At 34.5% G+C, this 20,340-nt stretch overlaps 1 protein-coding gene across 1 annotated transcript in view; it reads right to left on the reverse strand.

The window, feature by feature from the left end:
- Window positions 1–740: 740 nt before the first annotated feature.
- Window positions 741–20,340, reverse strand: part of PPP1CB (protein phosphatase 1 catalytic subunit beta) — a 76,341-nt gene continuing 56,741 nt past the window's right edge. Inside the window, exons 6-8 of the mRNA XM_027850464.1 lie at window positions 11,609–11,760; window positions 5,156–5,290; window positions 741–3,373 (exon numbers count right to left, since the gene is read on the reverse strand). Coding sequence (XP_027706265.1) covers window positions 3,269–3,373; window positions 5,156–5,290; window positions 11,609–11,760 — 392 coding nt within the window. The 3' untranslated portion in view covers window positions 741–3,268. The remainder of the gene's footprint in view (window positions 3,374–5,155; window positions 5,291–11,608; window positions 11,761–20,340) is intronic.

Consider the following 20,340-nt stretch of genomic DNA (forward strand, 5'->3'; position numbering starts at 1 on the left):
ATGAAAAATTAATCCTTTTCATTTCTTAAATGTATGTGGCATGTTAAACTCAAGAATTTCTTTTCATATTTAATAGGATGTAGGTAACACTTACAACTAAGAGCACAGGAACTGACAAAGTTTGGAAATTCCTTGGATTAGAAGGAAGATACTGATGTAGGGAACCAGCTGAAGAAGCTACTGCACTAATTTAGTCATGGGGTTAAGGTGGTGGCCACAGGAAGATGAATAATGGAGATATTTTGAAGAAAACTGACTGGATTTGGTGATGATATATATTTAAAAGTAGAATTTAAAATGATACAATGATCTTATCACAACCTATGACCCAGCTTCTGCATCTACAAAATGAAAGTATTGGGAGTTGGGGTAGATTAGATAATCTGTGAGGTCCTTTCAACCTTAAATCCTATGATCCCACGAATCAAAGAATGTTAGATCTTTGCTATTTTTAGATGATTACTGAAATCCATTGGTTTGGACATGGTCAACATGGGGAAAACACAATGGAAGATAAAGCAGCAAAGTCATACTTCTCTTTTAACAACAACAAAAAATGTATAAAAAAGACCACCTACATATTCCTAAAAATGTCACTGCTGTCTTTTGGCAATGTTACTTGGGCTATTTATGTAAACTCATAGTTTTGAAGATTATTATTATTCTGAAGCCTTATATTTTAAGCTGTAATGCCGGGGGTAAGGGAACAGTTTGAATTAGTGACACCAGAATTATAGGACTTTTGTTAAAAAAAGAAATTAAGTTTTATTACTTTCAAGTACATAGCAATATGTAACAGTGTAGCCAAGTAGATAAACATTTGTAATGAACACATTATTTATATGCAAATGATGTTGCTAAAGTGGTTAAGAGGGGTTAAAAAATTTCTTAAGTAGGCTAACACACTCCCCGAATAATCTAGCTGATTCCTCCTCCTAGTTTAGTTTATACTATAAAAATTCACATAGTTAGTCATCTTTTTTCATAGATTGTATAAAGGTAAACTTCAATCCTATCTGAATTATTACAAATTCCCAATTAAATGAATTTGAATTAATGAGGTTTCAATGTATTATGTACAGTTAACAAAAGATACAATTTATTCCATCTTCTATGCCATCTAAAACACAATTTCCAAGCCTTCCTTATATATACCCACACCAAAAATATACTGAATCCAAAATCCTTGAAGAGTCTACTATTCAGTTTCAGCTCTGATTACTATTTAAATAAATTGACATTTAAAATCAAGTTAGACAAAGTGCTGTTGTTAAATTTAACCCAGTATACCAAGAATGAAGCAATGTCAGTAGCATTTACATATTTTATGTATGTTTACATGTATTTGTATAGACAGCTACATAGATATCTATATCTACATGTATGTAGATATAAATAGATAGTCTATAGAATCTATAGTATAGACATTTTTCTGAAGAGGCACCGAGCCAGCACACATCAAGTCTATAATGACAAGTCCTTCGGAGAAAAGTGTGTTGTTGTGATTGTTATTGTTTGTTTTAAAAGTTCATCGGAAAGAAAAAAGACAAAAACCAGTCAGGCTTCAAATCAATTAGACAACTTTTACTAAATGGAAAAAAAAAACTACATTTGAAATACGCCTTTAAAACAAAATGGAATTAGAAAAGAGACATCTATTTTAAAGAACTTTTTCACTGTGTCAAAAATCAAATATCTCTTGCATTATGTAACGTGCCAATTCAAATGTTAAGTTACTAGAATCCTCAATTTAACATTTTCAAAGACAATAATAAAGAGTTTTACATCTATTGTAGCACATTCAGAATGGCATTATAAATCTGGTATCTTTCTCCAAGCTTATAAATTTGACAACGTTCAATAAAAACCTTTATAATTACATTCAGTAAAGAACCACAAATCTGTGTCTTGCAATTTTCATCTTACTAAGAACTTTAAATGACTTTTTTACACCTTGCCATTTGCTAATGTTAACCCTAAAAAAGGGGAGGGGAAAAAGAACAGTAAAAGAAATATAGCAATAAACTCTTGATCATGTACAGAAATTATTGCTACTATAGTACACTACAAAGCATAAGTCTATACAGTAATATTGTATGAACTTTGATCATGAAAATCCAGGAGGATAAAATCTTTAGTGATATAAGCCTTACAATCGCATACAACATCCACATGGCAATACTAGACAGTTAAGCACCCAATAATCATATAGTTGACAGTATCCCACCAATCAGCATCCATTTAAATACATCCCTTCTTTAGGAAAATTTTAAAAAGAAAGTATCAGCTTTCTGAGGCTTATCAAAAAAGGATCCTCACATTCTGGGGATCTACAAAAAAATGTTCTGATGCAGGTGCGGGTGTTACCTGAAAGCTAAGCATGCCAAAAGGTGTTTCGTGCTAATTAAATCTAAAGCCAAGGTACCACATAATCACATTACTAACTAATTGGGTAATACTATTTGAGCCTTATCTTAAAGTTAAATGAAATGCTACTGCACAATATAGCATTAATAAGTTAAAATATTATAGTGCGCAAGTCCAAATCAGTGGCAATTTAAGTAAAAAGCAAAATGTCTACTGTCGGCTGGTCAGATTGCTCAGTCAAGTTGCTTAAGTTACTAGATCGGACTGAGTTTGCATGTTTTTATTCACTATCACTGTATATTATCCTTTTAAAAAAGTATAACGGGCTGCATATTTACTAAGTTAAACAGGTAAACAGCTCAATAAGCAAGGGAAAATAAGTCAGTGGCTGTTTTTAAAAGTCCCTCCCCACATTTCACTTCCAAAAAATCTAGGGAAAATGAAAACCATTTACCATTATTCTAGCTTAAAAAAATCCAAAACAAACCTCCCCCCACCCCCCCAAACAAACCCAAAGTAATTAAACAATCAAGCAACACTAAAAACCACATTACACAAGTGGATCATCATGCTTTCATCTGGTTTAACTATCACATCTAGTTTTAACTGGGATGCTTTTCAACTTTAAAAACCATGATAAGTGCATATGGAACCTTAATGGGTATTTTTGAATCTGGATTTAACTTTGCTGGATATTAGAACAGAGTATACTTGTTACAATACAGTGTTGCACATCTTTCTACTAGGAAAAAAAAATGAAGATCCTTTACCCGTCTCTTTAAGTTAAATGTGTGACATCATAAAGAGTGTCAAATGGCTGGATGGTTTTACAGTGCACACTTATATATTACGGAGTTTTGTCCTTGACAGATCTAATGGGTTCTCTACACAGATCCTTTCTTCACCTTTTCTTCGGGGGATTAGCTGTTCGAGGTGGAGTGACAGGACGTCCAGAATTCAGTCCACCATACTGGTACTTGGCTTTCTTTTCAGATGGTTTTAGTATCTGTAGTAAGGAGTTTATCAAGAAAATGTCATAAGAATTATGATAAAATATTGTGATGAAAGAAATTTTAAGTAATATTTTTTAACCCTATCTAAAGAAAATACCTTCAAAAAGAGGAAATCAGAAAGGCTCCTTAAAATGTGACTATCAACTTTTTTTATTTGTAGTTTCATATGACGGAGCATACCTTCCTGATGAAAATCACTCTGCCCATAGTTTCCATGTTTTTATTCAGTATCACTACATATTAATAAGACTAATAAAAAAAATTATGTCAAAACACTTAATTCCTGGCCTACCTACAATATGTTTAAGTTGTTTTAATAAATTTAATTTGTTGTTCTAATAAATCAAGAGACAGTGTGGTATGTACAAATACTAGAAAGCTGAAGATTCAAGTACTCTTTATTTTTTGTGCCATTAATTGTATGATATTGGGTAAGTTAATGGGTTAAATTGGGTAAGCTCTCCCCAGAACCACATTTCTTCAATTATAAAATTAAGGGATTAGACTAAGGCCATGACTCTATGATTTTATCCTAAAACCTGGGTGGATTAGATTCTATGATCCTGTGGGGGAAAAAATCAGTAAAACCATAAAAAGTTTTAGAGTTATGATTATCTTTATTCTCCCTAGTGGAGAAGTTAAATTTCTCATAATAATTTAGGGAGGATCACTCTTTCAAATTACTATAGGACTACCATATGGGTCTAGATATAAAGTAGTCTTCCCCCACACCAATCTCAGCGAGGACAATAACATTAATAATGAAAATAATGATAATAAGAAAATGAAAAATAAAACTTTTCACATAAAATATTATATATAGTACTTTCGCATAATAGTCTTCCAACATATGTCTACACTGTTTTAGGTACATATTCTGTATTTCAATCAATATCACAAGAAATAACCTCTACTTAGGGTACACATATATATAGGGTATTTGAGTACACATATAATTGTTGAATTGAAACTGATATAAGACATTGGTCTAACACAAAATAGATTGCATGACTGATCATAAACTTGTACAATATAACCTCAAATTGGAGTAATGGAGGATGGAAGAAGCAGTTTAAATCAGTGAAATTTATATTATATAATTTTTTAAAAAGTTATTTATTACTTTGACACATAATTTCTATTTTTAACAGTGTTAAACAGATTAAATTCTACTTTAAATGAGCAAATAATAATTTTTAAGACATTTTAAGTCTAGAACAAAGTTGTTATTTTCTTTATATTTCTACTTTGAATAATGTTTACTGAAAGCTGATTTAGTTTCCTGCGGTTCACTAAGTTACTTAACTTCTGAGCAAAGAGAACTCTTACTCCTTAAATTTTCTTAGAGCATTTATTTTGTTTGGATTTTTCATTTGCTCCTATCACATTCTATAGTGAAATCATATTCATTTTTATAAACGCTGTATCCTTTCCTCCTTCATTCATGAGACTATAGGTTTCTTAATTAAGAGCAGGAACAGCAGTGGCCTCTTTAGTTCTCAGAGTACCTTGCAGACAGCAGCCATTTAATAATTTTTACTTAATTAAAGAGAATTATTTCAAAAGCATTCACTATATTTATTAACCTTACATATACAGCAACTATAAAGTAGGCAATGCCTTACTTAACTACAAATAGTTACTGGTAGCTTAGAATTTAATTTGGGTTATACCAGCATCTAGAATAGTTTACCACACTTCTACCGGGGGGAAAAAAGAGCCAAAAACCACCAACAAAGGGTGTTCAGGGGACTGTTTAAATATTAATACCATACCTGAAATGAACACATCAAAGTTTCATCGACACTCATCATTCCACCAGCATTATCAAATTCGCCACAGTAATTTGGGGCTGAAAATAAGGTTACCAGCTGTCGCTTGGCAAAAAATTCATATCCATCTTCAACCACCTATCAAAATAAAGTATGCTAATTTATAATTATTTCCTGATTGTCAATATTAACATAGTGGATCAATAACATAATCCGAAAGTAGTGGGCAATGGAAAAAACTTTTTTTTTTTTATTCAGAATGCACTGTGTAACTTTTGGTGGTAAAGGAGAATATTCACAAATCACACCACTTTCTATACTCATTTTTGGACTCTTCAATGTTAACCTCATGGTCAGATACTTTAGGAGTAGCCTTCCCTCGCATACTAGATTCTCTCAACCCTATGACATCCTCAAAATCTATCCCTTTCTTGGGAGGACATAATCCTTCCAGACACTCAGATTCTGAATCATAATTGTCTTCAGTGGCTGACTCAGCCTTACCTTCTATATTTCCAATCAGTTGTTAAGTCTTGTCTGTTCTCCCTCTACCATATTTTGGAATCCCTACCTTCCCCTAAGATGCAGCTCAAGTGGCACTCTTACAACAAAGCCTTTTCTGTTCTCTTCACTAGTTACTGCACTTTCCTGGATCTGAAGTTACTTATGAATTTCGTATTTATTAATTTTTATAAATGTTGTTTTACTCAGTATAATGTAAACTCCTTAAGGGCAAGAGATATTTCATTTCTGTCCTTGTATCCCCTGTACCTAGCACAATGTTTTGCACACACAAGTGATTAATATATTACTGTTGAATGAATGGATTCTAACAGGTCTGTAGATAGCAAGAACAACGAATGCCCTCTCAGGACATGCACCATTGTTTAGCCATAGAAATCCCAATTCAAAGAAAGATGGGTATAAATAGGAGGTAATGAAGAAAGTAAAAAAATAATTTCTGAAAGCTTTGTTCTTATTTCCAATTTTCTATCTGAATTGCACAGCTACATACTGAGACAACATTAGTTTAAATTAATAAGTTATTTGGAAAAGGTACTAGAAAACTTATTTCCTGTAACTTTATTGATTTTCCCCAATGACTTTTACATTATAATTTCTAAAAAACCTTTAGTTTCATTTGTGACTGATTCTCAATAAAGGATTTGATTCCAAACACAAAAGGCTTTAAATTCTGAGAACCAAACTCTCTTAATTTTTTAACTTTGCACTAGGAAAGGTCATTTTAAAGTATTAAGTCAATCCATTTCTGAAAGTAAAACATCCTTTATAATGCAAATAATTATCATCGTACTTTGTCAGTTTCTGACAAGGGAAGTGTGGTCGGTCTGTAAAGTGCATGGAAGGGAATAATGTCTAAGATGATGTGACAAACATAGGAAGAAGCCAGATTATGAAGGTTTTTAAAAATCATATAAAGCAGCTTATATTTGATTCTGGAAAAAATAGGGAGTCACCAGAGTTCATTAGTGAGGAGGTCACATGATCAGACCTAAGCTTTAGAAAAATCACCTTGGCAGCTGAGTGGAATATACACTTGGGGCTGGGAAACCAGTTAAAAGGGTATTCTATATTAATCTAAACAAGAGGTGATGAGGGCCTGAACTAGGAGGTAGCTATATTACTGTACAGAAAAAGAATGTATAGATCATTGCCATAAGTAGACTGTTCCACAGACCACCCCGTCCCCTCAAGAAGCTTGATGGGCTCTTGCCCCCTCCACAGTTCAAAGACCCAGCAACCCAAGCACCTCCAGTATCTGGGGCCTAACACAGTGCTTGCCCCAACCCCGCCCTACCCCCCCATTAGCTGGAGCAACTTCAATGCCTGAAGCAGAGAACCCCTGGCTCAGGTCTACACTGGTGCTGCTGGCACCCACGTGGTGAAGGGTGGAGGATGGGGTGTTCCTGCTGCCCACCCCCAGGAGAATCAGATTTGTGTAATTTGTGTAATGCAATCTTAACTAAAAGCAAGAACTATCCGTATATGAGATATCACAAAAGTAGAAATACTTGGCAATGAAATGGATACATGGGATGAGTGAGGATAAAGAATCATGGGTAATACTGAGATGGTCAGCCTGGGTGACCAGGAAAAAAAGTTGTGCCCCCCACATAACAGGGAAGTTCAGGACAGGTGAAAAAAATAGCGTTCTATTTTAGAAGTAATGAATTTGAGATAACAATGGGACATCTGGTTTAAAATGTCCAAAACACAGATAGTGATGTGGGGCTATAGCTCAGGAGAGGCTAGAGCTTGAGATGCAGAACCAGGAATCATCTCCATAGCAATGATTATTGATCTGGCTGGAGCTGATAGAAGGATAGGATAAAAAGAGATGAGAAGAGGGTCTAAGACAGCTCTGAAGGACAGCCCCCCCTCCCCCTTCAATAGGCAAGGCAGGAAGATATGTAGCAAATGGAACAAAGCACAGTGAACAGAAAGAAGGAGAAAAGAAGGCAGTGTTACAAAAACCTAGAGAGCAAAGAGTATATGGTAAAAGTTAATCAACAGTGGTCAAATCCTCTTTTATTTTTCTTATAAAATCTCTCTTTGTATCAAGGTCATGTATCCATTCTGACCTTATCTTGGTAAATGGTGTGAGATACCGGTCCCATTCCCAATTTCTGCCATACTGCTTTCCAGTTTTCCCAACAATTTTTTTAAACTAAATAGTGAATTCTTATCCCAAAATCTTAAGCCTTTACATTTGTCAAATACAAGGTTATTATGTTTATTTGCTGTTATAAATTGTTATGTCTACTCTACTCCACTGATCCACCTTTTTTATTTCTTAGCCAGTACCAGATAGTTTTGATAATTACTGCCTTATAATACAGTTTAAGATCTGGTACTGTTAATCCTACTTCTTTTTCACTTTTTTTTAAATTTCCTTGGATAGTCCTGATTTTTTTGTTTTTCCAAATGAATTTTTTCCCCCAAATTCAGTAAAATAATTTTTGGTAATTTAATTGGCTGGCATTGAAAACATAAATTAGTTTGGGCAAAAGTGTAATTTTTATTATATTGGGCTTGCCTACCCATAAACAATTAATATCTCTATTATATACCTTTCAGACATGGATAGGTGAACAATTTATGAACAAAAGACTGAGAGCAATAAAGGTATAAAATGGATAATTTTGATTACATTAAATGAAAAAGGTTTGTACTAATAAAAATAGCCAAGATTATAAGGAAAGAAGAAAATCGGGGGAAAATTTTATAGACAGTTTATCAGATAAAGGTCTCATATCTAAAACAGATAAAGAACTTGGTCAAATATATAAGAATACAACTCATTCCTCAATTGATAAATGGTCAAAGTATATGAACAGGCAGTTTTCCAATGAAGAAATCAAACAATCTGGAGTCACATAAAAATGCTCTAAATCACTACTGATCACAGAAATGCAGATTAAAACAACCATGACATACCATTTTACACCTACCAGATTGGCTAAAATGATAGAAGGGGAAGGTGCCAAATGTTGGAGGGGATGTGGAAAAATCAGGCCACTAATTCATTGTTGGTGGAATTGTGAACTGATCCTACCATTTTGGAGAGCAATCTGGAATTATTCCCAAAAAGTTATTAAACTACCTATACCCTTTGACCCAGCAGTAACACTAGTTGGTCTATTTCCAAAGATGATTAGGGAAAAATGAAAATAATATATACATTCTAAAATATTTATAGCAGCTCTCTTTGCGGGGGCAAAAAAATCAGAATTTGCAGGGATACCCATCAACTGGGGAATGGCTAAACAAGTTGTGGTACGACTGTGATGGAATACTACTGTGTTATAAGAAACGGTGAGCTCAATGATTTTAGAAAAACATGGAAAGCCTTGCAAGAAATAACGAAGAGCGACATGAGCAAAACCAAGAGAACATTGTATACAGTAACAGCAATATTATTTTAAGAATGACTTCGAGCAAATAAGTTGTTTTATCTATTATAAATACCCAAATTAATTACAAAGGGCACATGAAGAAAAATGCTATTTTCATCCAAAGAAAAAACTGATAAATAGATGTATAAACTTTACATATATCACATATTATATATACATATTACATGTATACATATACATACTACACACACATATTGTGTGTGTGTGTGTGTGTGTGTGTGTGTAATGGTAGTGGGGTGGGAGGAAAGGAAGGAAAAAAGAAATTAACATGATAATTTTGTTGTCTATTTGAAAGGAACAGCAACTTGTACATGGTAGATTTGCAGTTTCATGTACAATCATCTTTTTCTGGTACTATGTTATGAAAATGCTTGTTTTATTCCATAAATTAAAAATAAAATAAAAATGACAAATGCCACCAAAAAAGTCAAGAAGATCAGAACTGAGAAAAGGTCACTTGATTTGGCAATTAAAATATCACTTGTAACTTTGGAAGGCAGTTTCATGGGAATGAAGAAGCTAGATGCCAGATTGCAAAGGATTTAAAGGAATTGAGAGGAAACAAAGGTAGATGGCTTTCTCAAGGTGTTGAGCCAAGACATGGGGATGTCTTGGATCAAAACTGAGCAGTTAAGAAACCTATTAAGGGAGACAGAAGACAATGCTATGTGAGAGGAATAACTCAACACACAGGCAGCTACTGAATGGTATAATGTGAACAGATAATTTATAAGTTTATTATTCTGCTTAGCAAAAGTACAGGCAGCAGGTAAGATAAACAAAAGAAGGTAGTGGGGCAAAGGAGGAGGGGAAGGATTACACTAGGCAAAAAATATTTCCCCCAACATACGAACAGTGGTGATTGATATGCATATATTATCAAGTTGTTAATCATTCTTGGCAATGATAGTAATTATACACTAAATACATTTATAGTTTAGATGTCAACATTTAAAGAAATTGTTCTGACAAAATAAGACACCCCTATACTTTAAAAATAAAACATTTCTCTCAAAATAGAGGCTACCTTGTTTAATTGGATGTGCAACATACTCAGTCTCTTAAGTTACTAGAAATCAAAAAACGAGGTCAGAAAAGACTATTCAAAATGTTTCCAATTTCATAATTTGGCCCCTGGTAGCTAAATTTTGGAGTTAACCTGGTTCCTGATATTCAAATACTTGTAAGAAATCACTCTTCCTAAAAACTGAAGGTATATTGGTAAAATTTACATTAAAAAAGCTGACATTAGGAGACAGGACAAATATCACTCTATAATAATCAACAAGCATTATTAAGCACGTACTATGTTCCAGATACTGTACTAGATGCTGGGGGTACAAAATCAAAAGCAAAATTAGTCCCAGCCATAAAAAAGCTTATGTTCTATCAGGGTAAACAACATGTATACATCTAATATAAAAAATGAACAAGAGATCATGGGGAGGGGTATTTGAATATGAAGGTACTAGCAGGATGCTGTCTGTACTTCATTCTCAAAGAGAATTGGATTTAAGTGAGGGTTTACTAGCAGACAGGAATTTTAAGAAAGGCTTTATGCAAAAGGTTTTGGTTGAGCCAAGTTCTGAAAGTAACAAGGAATTCTAAAAAGTAAAGGTAAGAAGGGAATGTATTCCTGGCAAAAGAGACAGTCTTGCAAAGGTTTTTACCCTAAAAATAACTTTTCAAAGACATATGTGAAATAAGCCATGTCAGGTGAGGCTTTACTCTAGAATATTCTCATGTAATTATTAGAAAACCTTTTCTTGAATTAACAGAATGGTGAAGTTAGATTTTTTTTAATAAAGTAAATAAATAACCAAGACAAAACATGGCTAAATATTTTCTTAAAGTTTTCAGAAAATTACACAAGAAAACAAAATAAATAGACAAATTAGAAATCTATTTCTCATCTGTGCCAATCCTTACAAGGTCTGAGATTAGGTTGACAGATGAGGGTTGTAAAACCATTAGAATGTCAGTTCCTTGAAGGCAGGGATCTTTACTTCCATTTTTTGTACACAAAGTCTGGCACCACAGTAAACACTTAATAATTCAGTGGCAGATGTTAATTATGTAAAGCATCGGTCAGGTTTGTTCAACACCAGTTGCCTGTTTCTGTAAGGCAGAGCTAAGAATGATTTTTACCCTTTAAAATGCAACAAAACATTATTTAAAAAATGTAAAACTCATTCTTTGCTTGCGGAAGTAGCATACAAAACATGGTAACATTATATCTCTTTAAAAATTTTTTTAAAAAAACTTTTATTTCAGTAGATCATAAACTCTTTAAGGGCAGGGATATTTTGTTTTTCTATTCCTATTCCCAGCACTTAGCTTAGTGCTTGCATACAGTCGCTTAATAAAATGCTTGTTTAAATAAATTAAGTATCTACAAGGAATAAAGATTATTAAATCCACTAATAATAATGATCTAACTAATAAAGTCTTATTAAAGTCCACTAGATGGGGTAAAACATTAAGAAACATTTATCAAAACAAGTTTTAGATTTCATACCTGATGAGCTCGACAAATCAAGTCCAAGTCATGACGATTCAGAAATTTACTGACCACATCAGCCCCAAATGTGAAAGAAACACCACGATCATTTTCTCCCCAACCTTGTACATCCTTATCTGGGTCAGACCACAGCAAATCACAAAGTAAACCTTAAAAAAGATATCAGTGAAAAAGTTACTTAGAAATATGATATAGAAGTATTCTATCTTAAATTTAGTTCATCTTTTGTTCCCTCAACCCTTAAACCACCTGACACTAGCAATTCAAGGCCATCCCATTACCTGGATCCAATCTACCACCTGCTGTCCTGCCTGGTTTCTTACAAATACAATCTGTTCTGGTCAAACCAGAACACTTTGTCCCAGTTCTACTCCTAAACTTCTCCCACCTATATACCTTTACTCATGTCAATCCTCTATGCTATCTAGACTATCATCACTCCACCCGTAACTCCATCTATTGAAGTAACCACTTTATTTTATCATACAATTATACTATATTCTCCCCAATCTCACTGGATTGTAAGCTCCCTGAAGGCAGAGTACTAGGTCAACATTCACCTTTATACTGTGCCTAGCACAGTATAAAGCACTTAATATTTTTAACTTTATAAAGTTGAATACTCAACTATCCTTAACTTATAAAGCTGAGTACTCAACTCAGATTCTTGAACACATCTACTGCTTTCCCTCCAAGTGAAAAACCACCATAAACACTCTACTAGCAAAGACTATGACAGATGTGGTAAAGCAATGTGGCATAGTACAAAAATGCTGAATTTGGAAAGGTTAAGATCCTGCATTTGGCCAAGATGCCACTGAATGGATTTCTTAACTCTGAACAAGTTCTTAAATCTATTTGAACAACTGTCCTAATCTAGGAATTGGAGATAACATTGCTGATACTAACCTACCTCACAGAAGGTGCTTGTGAAACTGTGAATCATTATGTAAATGTTAGCTATTATTCTTAGTAAGATTCCAACATACAAGGATACATTTACAATTATCCATGAACACAGTGAGGAAGAACTACCTAACTTTATAGTGGATGATACTCACATCTAACAAAACAAGTCTTACACATGGCAGTACCAAAGTAAAAGATAAATTGATGGATCTATGATCTCAATGACACGAGTATGTATTCCAATAGTGCAGATTATAAACCCATCCAGGACAACTCTTGTCCACATTCTTCTGTAAATCTTACCCAGGGGATGGGAATCTACCTAACGTACTAGAGGCTTATTCTATTTCTACTCCATGTCTCTTGATGTTGAATGGATACCAGTGGAGGACAGAGTGTTTTCTTTCTAGTCATTCATTTCTCTTATAACATCTTTCAAGCTGTTTTTCATGTGTAAGTCTTTGTTGGTAACTTATTGCAGCCTGCTTAAGCTCTCCATGTGCCCCTTCATCGCCTTCTGGGTGAAATGAGGTTTTATTTCTTTGGAGTCATGTAGCATCCCTGACGTTAAAAAGATAGATTTTTGAGGGAGAAGTTCGGGGAGTCATTGAAAATTATATAATTTGTCAAATGCTATCCAATTCATTCTCTTCATCCTATTCAGTTCTACCTGGTCAAAAGACCTGGCTGGTGGTTCATTTGCATCATCCTGATGAACAAACTATAAAAGGTTACTATCAACTTCCATAGCATAGTTTGAAAAATAGGTATTCTTTATTCATATTATCTTTTGTGGGTAGGCCAAATTCTCCATTTGTTATGGATCTCATTTAGGATGCTCTGCCATATCCTAGAACTTGATATAATCATGACCATTTCATCTACAAACAGATCAGAGAGGACCTGGCCAGCTCTAAGGAATCCTTCCTCTTTTCCACGTAACAGCTGTTTCCTATAACAGAGACAAAAATACCTTTGGTCTCACTTGTTATTAATAAGGCTAAGCAAAACTAACAAATTTGTTTCATCAATCAATGATTTTAACATATGCAGAAGACAGTTCTTTTAGGAATCTTTAATGCTATATTTTTCTCTACAAAATCAATTTTTTTAAAAAGTCACACAAAGGTGGAATTTTATATTCTCTATAACTTGAAGGAAGTTATGTAAAGATGGGATGTGTTTTACAATGTATGAAAAAGTTTAATTCTCATATTTTCATCAAGGATGTCCTTGATAAGTATGTAGATTAGCTTCATTAAGATTTTGTAGAGACAGGAAAATAGGCAGTTGATATTTTCTCAGTCTTTTTTAGTAATAATGGTATCCTCTTTTGTTTCAAATATCTTAAGAACTGATTCCTTCAGTGCTCTGAAAATTGTGTCATCTTCAGCACAGAACTTTTCTGTGTACAGCTTGTATTATTTCAGCTGCTTTTTCTGTCCTCCCCCCAACCCCTTACCCCCAGTAGTGACATTTCTGCTTTCTTTCATTCAGGGGCTTTAGCAACTCCACTGTCACTGACGGAAGAAAAATTTGTTATACTAATCCTAAGAATCCTCTCCAGTTTCATATGTTTGTTGTCCTTCAAGTTTCATCACTAAATATTCTCAGGATGATGTGATTTAAATTGGCCTCAACATACTTTCCATAAATTTGTTTTTGTGAAGGATATGGGGAGAAAAAAGCATGAGCAAAGAGGATGCCCAAGAGGTAAAAAAAAAAAAAAAAAAAAGGATGCTTCAGAAAGACAATTGCTGTTTGAATTATATGGGATAAAATTCTTTCTCTTCTCCTCTAACATTGGTTTCTAAGGCCTTTAAAATTTTATTTAGTTTTCAAAAATTAAACTCAAGGTTAAAAAACCTATCTTTCTTCCTTGTATATCTTAACTTGTACAATCAGTCAATATGCATTTGCTAAATGTTTACTACGTGCCAGTCAGGAAGTGACTGGAGTCAGGAAGACTCATCTTCCTGAGTTCAAATTTGGCCTCAGACACTTACTAGCTGTGTGACCCTGGGCAAGTCACTTAATCCTGTTTGCCTCAGTTTCCTCATCTGTAAAATGAGTTGGAGAAGGAAATGGCAAACCACTCCAGTATCTTTGCTTTTTGAAGAAAATCCCAAACGGGATCACGAAGAGTTGAACATGACCAAACAACCAGACATTGTACTATGCACTGGAGATACAAAGAAAGATATGTGTACAGTGGAAAAATTAGAAGTATCAAATTAAATAGCCCCTCTCTGTGTTATTTTGTAGGGGGAAATCTGCAGGGGAAGGAGGATGCTGCTGGGAGTGGAAATCTCTCACTTATGCCATATTTACAGGTCCAAACCCGCAAATTTCAAAACTTCAACAACAACAAAAAATGCATTGTCTTTTCAGCTGTCTGAACTGGTCTAATCAATTTCCTGTTTGTTTCAGACAGGAGACTGAGGAAAGGAAAAGAGGGAAGATAATGATAGAGCACAGAGAACAACCTTGAAGTAAAGATAAAGAGAATATAAACTATAACACTACAAACTTGTCTGAAGTTCCTGGCAAAATTTATAAATGTATCATTAGCGGCATGATTTGTGAAAGGCAAACAGTGACAATCACTAAGCATCAGCATGGTTTCACCAAGAATAGGTCATGATGCACTCAGAGAAATCTAAGACTTGTATGAACTAATGAAAAGTAAATTGAGCAGAACAAGGAAAATTACTTTTACAATGATGCAAAGAAAACAACTACGAATGAGATAAGAACTCTGATCAATACTACAAAAAAAAATCATGACATACTTTCTACCTCTTAGCAGAGATAATGGACTAGAGGTACAAAACAACTCCCATCTTGTCAGACAGGGCCAATGTGCAAATCTGTTTCACTTGAAACTATACTCATTTTAAGGAAGGACTATTAAAACTCCTAACATTTTATTTATTTGGGAGAGAAAAAAGGGGTGGGCAGTGACAGAGGTAACGGGGAAAAAAATGTCAATAAAACATTTAAAAATACACAGAAAAGAGCAAAAGGAAGGAGGGGAACACAAATAAGCAGGGTAATCTTGGTACTAATGTTAAATTTAATATACACTTAAAAAATAAGGTCATGACTGACCAGATTAATTTTTGATAGAATTACTAGATTGCTAGGTACACTGAGGGAATGCTATGGCTATAATATACCTGAAACATTTGAGAAAATCTCTTCTGCTATCCTTATGGACAAAATGGAACTATAAGTTAAATAATGGTATAGCTGAGAGAATTTAAAACTAGATGAGTGGCCTGATCCAAAAGAGCATTTAGTAAAGTCAGGAAAATCTGGGTTCAAATCCCACTTAGTGTGTGGAGAAGCCACTTAATCCCTATGGATCTGTTTGCTCATCTGTAAAATGAGGCCCCTTTAAGCTCTAAATCTATGATCCTAAGAGAAGTCATTAAGGGATTGAATTTAATTGAGAGGATATGCTCCTCATATTTGAAGATGACACAAAGTTAGACAGTAGATACCTAAAGCACTGAATAAGAGAATCAGGAACTAAAAATATCTCAATGGAATAGAATAATGGGACAAATCTAATGAGAAAAAAATGTAGTCTTTCATGTGAGTTTAAAAAAAAGCAAACTTCACAAGCATAATATAGTATCACACAACTGTTGTCAATAAAATAGGGATGGCTTTATGGAACCCAGAAAAGCTAACAACATCTTAGGTTGCATTAAGAGTGGCACAGCATGCTGGACTAGCGAGGTGATGACACTCTATCTGCTCTGGTCAGACTAGATCTGGAATAATGTTCAGTTTTGTGTAACATTTCAGAAAGGAAACTGACAAGAAAGAAGATCATACAGAGGAACTGAAAAACAGTAGAGGTCAACCATGCCTTAGGAAAGCCAACTGAAGGAATTGGGGATGTTTTGCCAAGAGACATGGATGGGGGCTAAGATGGGAAGGAAGAATGGTAGCTGTTTTCAAGTTTTTAAAGAACCATCAAATAGAAGGATTAGACTATTCCTACCTGGCGCCAAAGGGAAGGAGAAAAAATGGATAAAATAGGCAGAGAAACAAATTTAGGTGTGATGTGAGAAATATTTCCTAACAATGAGAACTACTGTATTGCACCACATAATTGTTGCATTGTTGCTTTTTTTTGTTGTTTTTTGTTCAGTCCAAAAATTGGTTTATAACCTTTCATTTTGTAATGGTCACATTGTATAATTCTGTTCATCACTGCTTAAAAGGTAAACAGAGCAGCAATGTATTCACCACTGGTAGGGAGATACGCATTTATCTCTCATGCATTGTGAGCCATGAGCCTCAAATTCTCAGTGTACATGCATTATAAGTATATTTCTGAAAGCCTACTTCTATGGTTTGTTTAGAGCACTGCAGTACAAATAGTACTGTCACTCAACCCAACGAAAAGCCATAGGCGCAAAGGGAGTGGGTAGGCGGGCAAAGTTGACATAAGTTAGTCATGTGTTAAGACTCCCATGCTAGCTAAACCGTACAGTTCATCTGCCAGAGATACATTAACATGCAAAACATTTCTTTCTGATTATGGATAAATATAAAAACTATTCTGCGGGCTTCAAGCTGAAAGTGATTGTGTTCACTGAACAGCATGGAAACAGAGCTGTGGAAAGACGGTTTTCAGTGAGTGAAAAGTTAGTGCAAGACTGGCGGAAACTAAAAGACAAGTATACCAGCACAAGCGATTTTTTTTTAAAGTTTCACATAATGGTCGCACCCCATTTTTCTGCCAAAAATTTGTCATAAAATCTGTGACAATTACGTCGTAAAATATGGTATTCAGAAGTGAAATGGTCTATCCTGGAAAGTATTGGCTTTCCTCCACTGGATCACCGCTTAAAGATGTCATCCAGGGGTTTTGAGTATAGGCACACATTTGACCACTTGGGCTCTGAGGTCCTTTCCAACTCTGAGATTCCAAAATTACCTTCCTGAAAATGGCTAAACTTAAGTAAACAGAACACAAGCAAGTTCAGAAGACATACAAGCAGGAAAATGTTGGAACTTCTATGTTAAATCTGAAATACATATTTTAAAAAACTGTACATATTGGAGACTCACAGTTTCATATGTACTCTTCTTTTTCTCTTTGTACTGGGAAACGTTCATGTTTGTTGATGCTTGGTAAGTTCATAATAATAATAAAAAAAAATTTTTAAGTGCCAAGACCATTCTGTAGGCCAGTTTAACGTGGAAAGACTTTAGGGGCAGGCCTGTTGGTGGACACCATGTTTCCTGTGCAATGATTAGTCAGACTGTCCACAGAATGATTTTTTTTTTGGTAGAGAACAACTCTTGAAGATATTCTACAAAGATATTTGTGTTGCTGGAAGAAGCATCCACATTGATGAAATCAGGTCACTAAGGCATGTCACAGCTTTTTGGTTAATAGAAAATCTACAACTAAACTGAATTCTACCTGTTGACAATAAAGAACAATATCTGATCCATATAATGTTAATAAAAACTTTGCAAATAATCAAAGAGGGTAAGATGTCAAATGTCAATGGTTTGATAAGGTTTTTAATTCAACTTTCGAGGTTATCTTCAATTTCTTATTTGAATGTTAAGATTCAAATACAAATTAAAAACATGGATGTTCATTGTACCTGGTGATATGATATATAACAATATACATAAAAGTAAAAAATAATTATAATGAAGCCTACTAGAGTCCAATGAGAGGCAGTGTGGAATAGTAAAGAGCTGACCTTGGAGCAGGAATATCTCAGATCAAATCCTGCATCTGACATATCCTAGCTATGTGACCATGGGGCAAGTTGTTTCACCTCTCTGTTCCCCAGGCACTGAGACTGAGTTTAAGACTTGTACTGGTAAAAGAATTTTCCACACCAAGAGTTTTCTGCAATAATGAAATTAATTTTTTACATATGTACATGTGAATCACAGGCAGATCACATGTTCCAATAAAAAGGTAATCTATTTGATAGATGGAATGCTTCCATATCTTAAGTTAAAACAGAAATTGCAAATATTCTAAAGTAGCATTTTTTCTACGTGAAAAAAAGTCTATTTATAAAACCTTTAACACCAAATCACAAAGACTGTGGAAAGTTTAGTCAGAGTTCAACCCTTTGCTATTCTTGACTTCCTTCCAAACTCCTAACAAATTTTACCTTCTGAAGGAAGCCTTTCCTGACCCCCTCCCCGATACTAAGGCTTTTCTTTTCAGATTACTGTCAACTACTCTGTATATTTCCATGGACCTCGTTATTTATGTTCTGTCCCTTTTAAAACGTATGCTCCTTGAGGGCAGGTGCTGAATTTTGTCATTCTTTCTATTACTAGCATTTAGCACAATGCCTGTCACATATTAAGTGCTTACATTACTGACTGTTCTTACTGATGCCCTACCAAATTCCTTACTGCAAATGCTTCAAACTTTTCCTTTTAAGTCAGAATCTGTACTTCTGTACTCCATATTAACAGAAGGTCTTCTACTTCACTGAGATTTAAATCATCCAAGAGGAAATCTTCAATTACCAACCTCTTCCTCTACTCAAAAAAATTTTTTTCTTTATCTCCTGCTCTCATCCTTTTGGCCAAAGATTATTTAAAAATTCCTACTCTCTGACAAGGAGTCAGGTCTAAATCCATGCCATTTCTTCCTACTTCCTCCAGGAATAACCCACTTTTTTCTTAGGGCGCAGCTAACTCTCTACTGGCTATTTCTCGTTTGCCTACAAACACACACAGATATTCCTAATCCTAACCAAAAAACAAGAACAAAACAAACTTCCCGTGATCCCTCTAAAACATCCAGCTAACCACCTCTTTTTCTTCATTCCATTCATTGCCACACTTCTAGGGAAAAAAAGTTGGCATTGGCTGAGCTCTTGGTTTGCTGCAGAAGCCTGGCCAGGAGCTGCTCAAAGAATATGCAAACTTGAAAAAAAACTGTAGTGCAGAACTTAACTGGTCACCTGGTCAAAATCCAGCAAGGAAAAAAAATCAAGTCCTAAAGCCCGTAATATGTGGAGAATCAACAAGAATAAATTGTTTCTGGATTCCCCTAATGGAAAGCCAGTGAAAGGAAACTGTTACACTGTACCTCCTCTGAAAACAAAGACTTCAAGACTAAATTACTCTTAGTGCCTCAACTTTCCATGAAAGGTCAGGGAGCCAGCTTCTGAGGGTGGAGAAAAGTAACCTCAATGTTTAATAAATATAAACCTCCAAAGTTTAAATGAATATGAAAACTAAAAATCAAATCTGGATTTGGGGACAGTTTGATGCTGGGAAGAATATACTATCTACACTCCCACTGATGTAGGCAGCTCCTTCACTGACCACCTCTGAAGTCCAGACTGGAAGATGAAACTAAAGGCTCTACTAAATAAACCAATCTGCCCAACTCAGGAAACAGTTCCAGGTAGAATATGAAATCAGCGAGAAAAGTGGCTGCTATTAGATGGAAAAACAAAAGAAGTCTTATGGATAAATGGGAAGAATTAGAATGATAATGGCAATCTGAAATACTTTCAAAAAGAAAATTCTTTAATTTCCATGAATAGTCAAACCAAAATATGATCAGTTCTACACCTATATGCTTAGTTGTGTTCAGATTCCTATTTTTCCTCTGCTATATTTTTATCAGTTATCATAAAATATAACTTTGGGGTCTTCATTTAAGAATAATGAACCTCTTTTGCACCTATTTTTCACATTTGCGTTTTTTAATTAGAAAAACTTTTAGACTGTTAAGATAACAAAAAATACTCTAATTCTACATTGAATGTACCTACTGGTTTTGACTCTGACTACCTAAC

The sequence above is a fragment of the Vombatus ursinus genome, unplaced genomic scaffold, assembly GCF_900497805.2.
Source record: "Vombatus ursinus unplaced genomic scaffold, bare-nosed wombat genome assembly UNPS02009062.1, whole genome shotgun sequence".
NCBI lineage: Eukaryota > Metazoa > Chordata > Mammalia > Diprotodontia > Vombatidae > Vombatus > Vombatus ursinus.